General features: G+C 44.0%; 1 protein-coding gene across 1 annotated transcript in view; it reads left to right on the forward strand.

Annotated features, from left to right (window-relative positions):
- The window catches only part of LOC105809497 (V-set and transmembrane domain-containing protein 1-like), a 20,380-nt gene that overhangs the window by 8,279 nt on the left and 3,821 nt on the right, over positions 1 to 8,280 (forward strand). Inside the window, exon 4 of the mRNA XM_012643318.1 lies at positions 746 to 784. Coding sequence (XP_012498772.1) covers positions 746 to 784 — 39 coding nt within the window. The remainder of the gene's footprint in view (positions 1 to 745; positions 785 to 8,280) is intronic.

Raw genomic sequence — 8,280 nt, forward strand, 5'->3', positions numbered from 1 at the left:
TTGAAAAGAAATTCTTTTCCCCAGTGGACTGAAAATTAGTGCAACCTCTGTGGAAAAGAATTCAGAGATACCTTAAAGAGCTAAAAATAGAAATACCATTTGATCCAGCAATAGCACTATTAGGCATCTACCCAAAAGAATAAAAGACATTCTATAATAAAGACATCTGCACCCGAATGTTTATGGCAGCACAATTCACTATTGCAAGGATGTGGGAACAGCCCAAGTGCCTGTCAGTTCATGAGTGGATTATTAAAATTTGGTAAATGTGTACAATGGAATATTACTCAATCATAAGAAATGACAGCGATCTAGCACCTCTTATATTCTCCTGAATTGAACTTGAGCCCCATTATCCGAAGTGAGGTATCACAAGAGTGGAAGCATAGGCTCCACATGTACTCGCCATCAAATTGGCACTAACTCATCAACACTATGGTGCTCACATGGTAGTAATATTCTCCAGGGATTAGGAGGTTGGTGGGGGGAAGGGGGGGATAAACTCACAACTAATGGATGCGGTGAGCATTGTAGAGGGGAAGGGCATGCCTCTAATCCTCGCTTGGGTGAGGTAAAGACATAAAATGTAACCAAAATGTTTGTTTTCTTATAATATCCTGAAAGAAAAATAAAAAAACAAAACAAAACAAAGAGGGCATCAGGTCCCTAAGTAGGATTTGAGGACTTATGTTCTCAAGGTTCCCATATAATCACTGTGATCCTTTTCTTGCCTCCTATTTTCTAGATAAACATGATGAACTTGGAGGTCCCTCAATAAAAAAAGGTAAGATAATTAGAAAGGAGATGCTTTTCCCGATTACATCTGCCTCATGGGATGGGGGATTGTCTTTGCTTAAAGCACATAAGAAGAACCTTTCTCAGTGTTATCGGGGGAACTGCTGCCTTTCTGGGGCAGTGAGGAGATGACTTCTAAAGTGCTTTCAGGTTCTGGAAACGCCGGTGCGTAAAACGGCACAAGGCACGTCGTCCACCATGTTACGTAACGGAAAACAAAGGCGGAATTTGGGGAGTGATGGGGGTGAGTTTTTGTGTGACTGGTCTGGGGACTCCAGTAGCACTGGGACACATACAGGGCAGGTACTTTGGGAACATGAATGATCCAAAACAGGTGAATGTTAAATTCTTTTCTACTGATGTTGCTTGTCAATGAATAACCAACTAAGATTCTGTCCTCAGAGGTTCTCATAAAAATCAGAGCTTTGGGTAGCATTAGGCTGAAACAGGAGCTCACCTAGACTTTAATGGCCAAATGTATACAGTTGACCCTTGAGCAATGTGGGGGTTAGGGGCACTGAACCTCCACGCAGTTGAAAATTCACTTATAACTTTCGACTCCCCCAAAACTTAACTACTAATAGCCTGCTATTGACTGACATTCTTGCCGATAACATAAATAGCCAATTAACCCATATTTTCTATGTTATACATATTATATTATATACTGTATTCTTACAATAAAGTGAGCTAGAGAAAAGAAAATGTTATTAAGAAAATCATAAGGAAGAGAAAATGTATTTACTATTCATTAGGTGGAAGTGGATCATCATAGAGGTCTTCGTGCTCTTCCTCTTCAGGTTGAGTAGGCTGAGGAGGAAGAGGAGAAGGAGGAAAAGGAGGGGTTGGTCTTGCTGTCTCAGGGGTGGCAGAAGCAGAAGACAATCAGCATATAAGTGGACTTATGCAGCTTCATTCTGTGTTGCTCAAGGGTCAACTGCAATATAAATTGTCCTCTAGATGCTTAATCATCCTTCCTTTCAGCAACTCATAATCTTCCTTCAATCTACTCCTAAGAGCCAAAATTGTTAAACATTGTTGTTAGAGCCTAGGCTGGTATAATTAGCTTTTAAAAAAGTATCCTCCGGCGTGTTCTTGCAAGATAGCTATTTGAAACATTTTTATTCCATGTTAGTAGACTTGGGAAATGCCTGCTATTCAGCACTATGAACACAATTCATGCCAGAAATGTTTTCCAAGAGAGAGATGAAATCTGATAGAGTGGAGGAACATGCACACATCAGTAATGAGGCTGGGCACAGTGGCTCAGACTGTAACCTCAGCACTTTGGGAGGCTGAGGCAGGAGGATCTTGAGCCCAGGAGTTTGAGGTTGCTGTGAGTTGTGATCATGCCATAGTACTCTAGCCTGGGAGACAGAGTGAGGCCTGTCTTAAAAAAAAAAAAAAAAAAAGGAAATGAGGCAAAAGATCTAGTGAGGTGTGAAAGAGAAGAGAAGCTTTTTTATTTTGAACTTTTGTATCATTTTTTTCTTTTAAATTTTTGTTTTTTTTAGAGCCAAGGTCCCACTATGTTGCCCAGGCTGGATTTGACCTCCTGGGCTCAAGTGATCCTCCTGCCTCAGCTTCTCGAGTAGCTGGGATTACAAGTGCGTGCCACTGTGCCCAACTGCTTTTTCTTTTTTATTGATATATAATTCACATTCCATAAATTAACCTGTAAAGTGTACAATTCAGTGGCATTTAGTGTATTCACAAGGTGTGTAACCATCACCACTATACAATTCCAGAACATTCTCATCACCCCAAAATGAGATTCCCATTAAGCTGTCACTCACCATTCTCCAATACCCAGCAGGCCCTGCCAACCATTCATATGCGTCTTATGCCTGCGGCTTTGCCTAGTCTGGACATTTTGTATAAGTGGGTTTATATGTTAATAATATGTGATCTTCTGTGACTGGCTTCTTTCTCTTAGCACAATATTTTCAAGGTTCATCCGGATTGTAGCATGTGTCAGCGCTTCATCTCTTCTCGTGGCTGAAGAATACCCCACTGTATGGATATACCACATCTTGTTTATCTGTGCACCCGTTGATGGGCGTTTGAGTCGTCTACACCTTTTGGCTAATGCGAGTACTGCTGCTATGAACGTTGGTACCCAAGTGTCTGAGTCCCTGCTTTTAATTCTCTTGGGTGTATACCCAGGGGTAGGATTGCTGGCACATATGGTAACTTTGTATTTAACTTTTGGGGGAACTGTCAAATGGTTTTCCACTGTGGCTGTATCCTGTTCTATTCCTACCAGTAATATGTGTGGGTTCCAATATCTCCACACCCTTGTCAACACATTTCCTTTTTTAAAATTGTAGCCATCCCAGCCGGGTGCAGTGGCTCACGCCTATAATCCTAGCACTCTGGGAGGCTGAGGTGGGAGAATCATTTGAGCTCAGGAGTTCGAGACCAGCCTGAGCAAGAGCGAGACCTTGTTTCTACTAAAAAAATACAAATAAATTAACTGGACAACTAAAAATATATAGAAAAAATTAGCTGGGCATGGTGGTGCATGCCTGTAGTCCCCGTTACTCAGGAGGCTGAGGCAGAAGGATCGCTTGAGCCCAGGAGTTTGAGGTTGCTGTGAGCCAGGCTGATGCCACGGCACTCTAGCCCGGGCAACAGAGTGAGACTCTGTCTCACGAAAAAAAAAATTGTAGCCATCCAAGTGGATATTATATTTCTTTTTCTGCAAGGATGAAACGAAGTTTATTGAGGAAGGGCAAGATAGGTTTACAGAGTAAGACCAAGATAACATTTGCCACATAATGGCAAACAGCAAATGGCAAACCCCCCTGTCGTAACAAGAGAGCTCTGATTATGGTCTGGGGTCTTGTTTTAGTGTCTGGATTGGGCCCACTAGTGGTTCAGATGTCGCCATGGAACCACTTTGACGTTGAGTCGTAGTTGTGTGTCCTGTTCTGTCCTCAGTTCTTGGTGTGCTCTTGGCCGAAGAATGACCAGACACACCAAAAGCAAGGCAAGTGTAAAACAAAGTTGACTGAGGAAGTATGAGATAGGTTCACAGAGTAAGAGCAAAATACATGCGCCGCAGAACAGCAAACAGACCCCCTGTTGAAACAAGAGGGCCAGTATTATAGTTTTTGAAATTTACTTTCTGAATTCAAATGTATGTCACCACAATTCTAAACATTTTTTTTTTTTTTGAGACAAGAGTCTCACTCTCTTGCTTGGGCTAGAGTGCCGTGGCGTCAGCCTAGCTCACAGCAACCTCAAACTCCTGGGCTCAAGAGATCTTCCTGTCTCAGCCTCCCAGGTAACTGGGACCACAGGCATGTGCCACCATGCCCGGCTATTTTTAGTTGTTTGGCTAATTTCTTTCTATTTTTACTAGAGATGGGATCTCGCTCTTGCTTAGGCTGGTCTCAAACTCCTGAGCTCAAGCAATCCTCCGGCCTCGGCCTCCCAGAGTGCTAGGATTACAGGCCTGAGCCACCGCGCCCGGCCAGAATAAAGTATCTTTAAGAACGGGCATGATGTCCCTAGCCTGTATTTTCATGCCTCGAAGCCACCAGAAAGAGACCTTTACCCAGTTGCTGTGTAGAGACTGGGATGGATTTTACCACCTAACCTTGACACAAGACCAGGCTTCCTTTCTGGTGCCCTTGACTTCATTTATGCCCCACGCCAAGCTGTACCCCATGGATTGGTCTGATTCCAATAGCGCAGTGCTTTGTAATCTATTTTTGGCAGTTTGTAAACAGTGATGTAAAATTTTGCCAGGATATGTGGACATCTCATGGTGGACCCAGTTCAGCTGGTTGTGGGGCCATATGCAGAGGGTAGTTTTGCAACAGCTTACTTCTCACTTCTAGTGAATTCCTGGGTGAGAGAAACTGTAGGCTGGAAAAGGGGAGGTTTGAAAGGACGAGGCAAGGCTTGTTTTTCTGCTTCCACTGAGGGGTCCTGGGAGTCCACAAACTGCTGCTCCTGCCCTGTTTTCATAAGTCCACAGAGATGCACTGATAGAACTGCTGCTTTGGGGGTTCCTGGGATTCGGTTCCGCCAGGAGCAGGCTCTTAGGTAGTATCAGGTGACAGTGACATTGTAGGGGAGTAGGGAAGAAGGACTCGGAGGAAAAGAGACCAAACAAGGGTAGCCGTTCATGTCCCTCAGATGGTATCTTTCACTCGATCCTGCAGAACAGTGCTGGAGACAGAGAAGTTCGCAAATGCAGGAGGCCAGGGCAGTCCTACTCCCACAGACAGCAGGCATTGGTCAAGGGCTTCCTCTGAATTCCAAGGCATTTTGGATTCTCCCAGGCACTTTCCCGGTGAAGAGATGCAAGTGTTCCCTTTGGAAAGTGAAAGGAATCATGATCTCGAATGCATAGAAGTGGTGAAAGGATCTGGGGAACATGGGCTGAGGAACACTGACGGGATCCGGTACAGAGGGAGACGGCGTGGGTGGAATATCGGGTGAGACGATGATCATGACAACTACAATCTCATTATCCCACACAGTGCGTCAGCTTCTAGACCAAGTGCTTTAAAGCCAGTATTTTTCATCCTTGCCTAACTCTTCAAGGTAGGAATTATTTTCTCCCTGCCCCTTCCTTTTCTTTAACCAAATAATAGCCTATTCCAGACAGGGAAGGGGACATTTACGAAGTCTGTAAGCGGGAGACCCAGTACTAGAACTCGGGCGTGTCTTATAAATAATTCTCCACTCCTTTTGCTACTCTTTGCTGATCAATTAACAAAAAGCCTCATTTCAAGTAGATGGTTTAGAGAGATAGACAGAAAGGATAGGTAGATTAGATGGATGGCAGGTAAGTACGTGGATAGACGGATATATGGATAGAGATGATAAGATGTATAGATTAGACAGAGGACAGGTTAGATAGATGGTAGGTATGTAGATAGATAATGCCATATATATATATGTGTATATGCACACACACACACACACACACACACACACACACACACACACAAAGTGAGGGGACCAGGTGGGGGAAGGGTCTGGGTCTGGGTCAGAGACCCTGGTGCAGAGGACCAGACGTTGCAAAGGGTCTCAGACCCGGCTCTGCAATGTGACCACAGATCATCGTGTATCTGGGAAAAATCCTAAGAGCCAAAGCACACACACAAAGCTAGGGAGGGGCTTGGCGAGGTGTTTCTATAGCTACTTAACTTTTTGTCTTCAGTCATTTTTCTTCTTCCTACTCCTTGAAGTTTTACCAGGTGTTTCTTTATTTAAGTAGAAAAGAAAGCAGCAAACGGGAGGAATTGTGGAATCTACTGCCCAGACTCCACTATGTGTCGCTTCCTCGTCTGTAGCACCATAAGCTTTGGGGACAATTGTGTTTTATAATCCCAGGACTCACCCATAGGTATGTCCTCTACCAATGAGGTGGAAATATTGACACCCATCTTGCAGGGTTGTTGTAAGAATTTAAAACATTATGATGTAGACTTGCCTATAAATATTGCTGAAAAACTAGTTCCTTTTGTTGGTGGAAATTTTATCTCTTGAGAATGATGGTTTTTAGTTTTAGCCCTTCTTTTCTACCCTGGTCTAACACTGTTCGCATCTCGAATCCTCCCTGAGTCCTTTCAACTGGTCCCTTGTCACCCTGGAGTCTCAGGGAATCACATCTTCTTCAGAGAACCTCACCGGCTCCCACCCCTCACCCACACGGTTCACTACCCAGCATCAGTGAGCCCAGTGGAACGTGTCTAAGTGAGGAGCGGAGATCACGTCTGTATTAGCTGGGGTTTTCCAGAGAGGAAGAACCAATAGAATATACACATGTACATGTACAGAGAGATTTACTTTAAGGAATTGACTCACGTGACTGGGGGGGCCGGCGAGTCCGAAATCTGCAGGGTGGGCAGGCAGGCTGGAGACCAGGGCAGAGTTGATGTTGCAGCTTGAGTCCGAAGACAGTCTGGAGGCAGAATTCCTTCCTTCTCCCCACGGGGGTCTCAATCTTTTCTTGTAAAGCCTTCGACTGCTTGGATGCGGCCCACCTGCGTGTTGGCGAGGAAGCTGCTCTCCTTGAAGACTACTGGCTGACACATTAATCACATCTAAAAACACCTTCACAGCAACACCCCGCCTGGCATTTGGCCAAACAGCTGGGCACCGTGGCCTAACCAAGTTGACACATAAAATTAACCATCATGGTCCTTTGTTGTCCAGCACGATAAGACAAAGTGTGGCCAGAGGGTGGCACTACTCGACCACCATTTTTCCATCTAGAAACCGACTTCCTATCAACACAGGCCTCTGGCTGTGAACCGGTGGAACCCAGGGGCTGTGTGTGGAGTCTCAGAAACACCATAGTCACAAAAGGCACCTTCCTGGGGCTTAATTAGGCTTGTGCAGGTTTTGTGTACGGTGTGGAGCCCGATTAGCAGACCAGAGGAAGACAACCAGCCTAGAAAAAGCAGTTAAACCTTTGTAGAATTTCTTTTTTTATTGTGGTAAACGTAACATTTGTGTAACATAAAATATATATATAACATTTACATAAAATTCACCATTTTAAAGTGTACAATTCAGTGGCACTAAGTACTTTCACAATCTTGTACAACCTTCACCGTTATCTGGTTCTAGAGCTTTCTCATCACCCCAGATGGAAATCTAATACCCATGAAGCAGTCCACTCCCAGGGATACACCCAAAAGAAATGAAAACAGTTGTTCAAACAAAAGCTTATACACGAATGTTCTTAGCAGCACTATTTACAATGGACAAAGGGTAGAAACAACCCAAATACTTTAATCAATGTTATTGTCTATCATTTGGTTTTTTAAAAGTCAAACACTAACATCCTCCTTTAAAACAAGGAAATGTTCATTTATTATTTCTTGTCCTACTCTCTTTCTCGTGTACCGTTGCCGCCTCTGGAGTCCTCTTTTACGGATGTTGATCTCGTCTCTACATCTCTTAACTTTCTTTTCATAACTGCAAACATTTACCCTGTATCCTTAAATAATTCCTGGAGCCTGTTTCCTAAGTTAATAATTCAGTTTTTAAGAGTATCCATTTCGTTACTCATCGCCCCTGAGAAATACTTTTCACTTTCAAAAACCACTTTCTTGTAGTCAAATTGCGCCCTTTTCGCTCTAGGTCCTTTCAGCTTGAGCTCCAGACCCACGTGGGGGTCAGCTTCCAAATTCTCGGGGCACTTTTTACCTTTCTTCATTCTGCTGCAAGATTCGAGAGAGTTGGTTTTCCTCACTAGTCGCGAGGCTATTCCTGGTCTACCATGAACAGTTGGGACCTTGCTCACTGGGTCCCAGATTTATGGAGTGAAGTTTGCCCACCAGAATCTTTTTCCTTGGGCAGACCTTGCATTTTGTTTCCTCCCCCTCTGCCCCACGAAGTTGTAAACACCAAAGCCACAGCAAATGCCCTCCTGTTCACCCCGGGGTTCTGCTCTCCTGTTCGGTTTCTTGTCTTCAATGAATCTTCTTTTTCTCCAGGAATTTCTTTTTTTTT

Source organism: Propithecus coquereli, unplaced genomic scaffold (assembly GCF_000956105.1).
Source record: "Propithecus coquereli isolate 6110/MARCELLA unplaced genomic scaffold, Pcoq_1.0 Scaffold196, whole genome shotgun sequence".
Classification (NCBI taxonomy): Eukaryota; Metazoa; Chordata; class Mammalia; order Primates; family Indriidae; genus Propithecus; species Propithecus coquereli.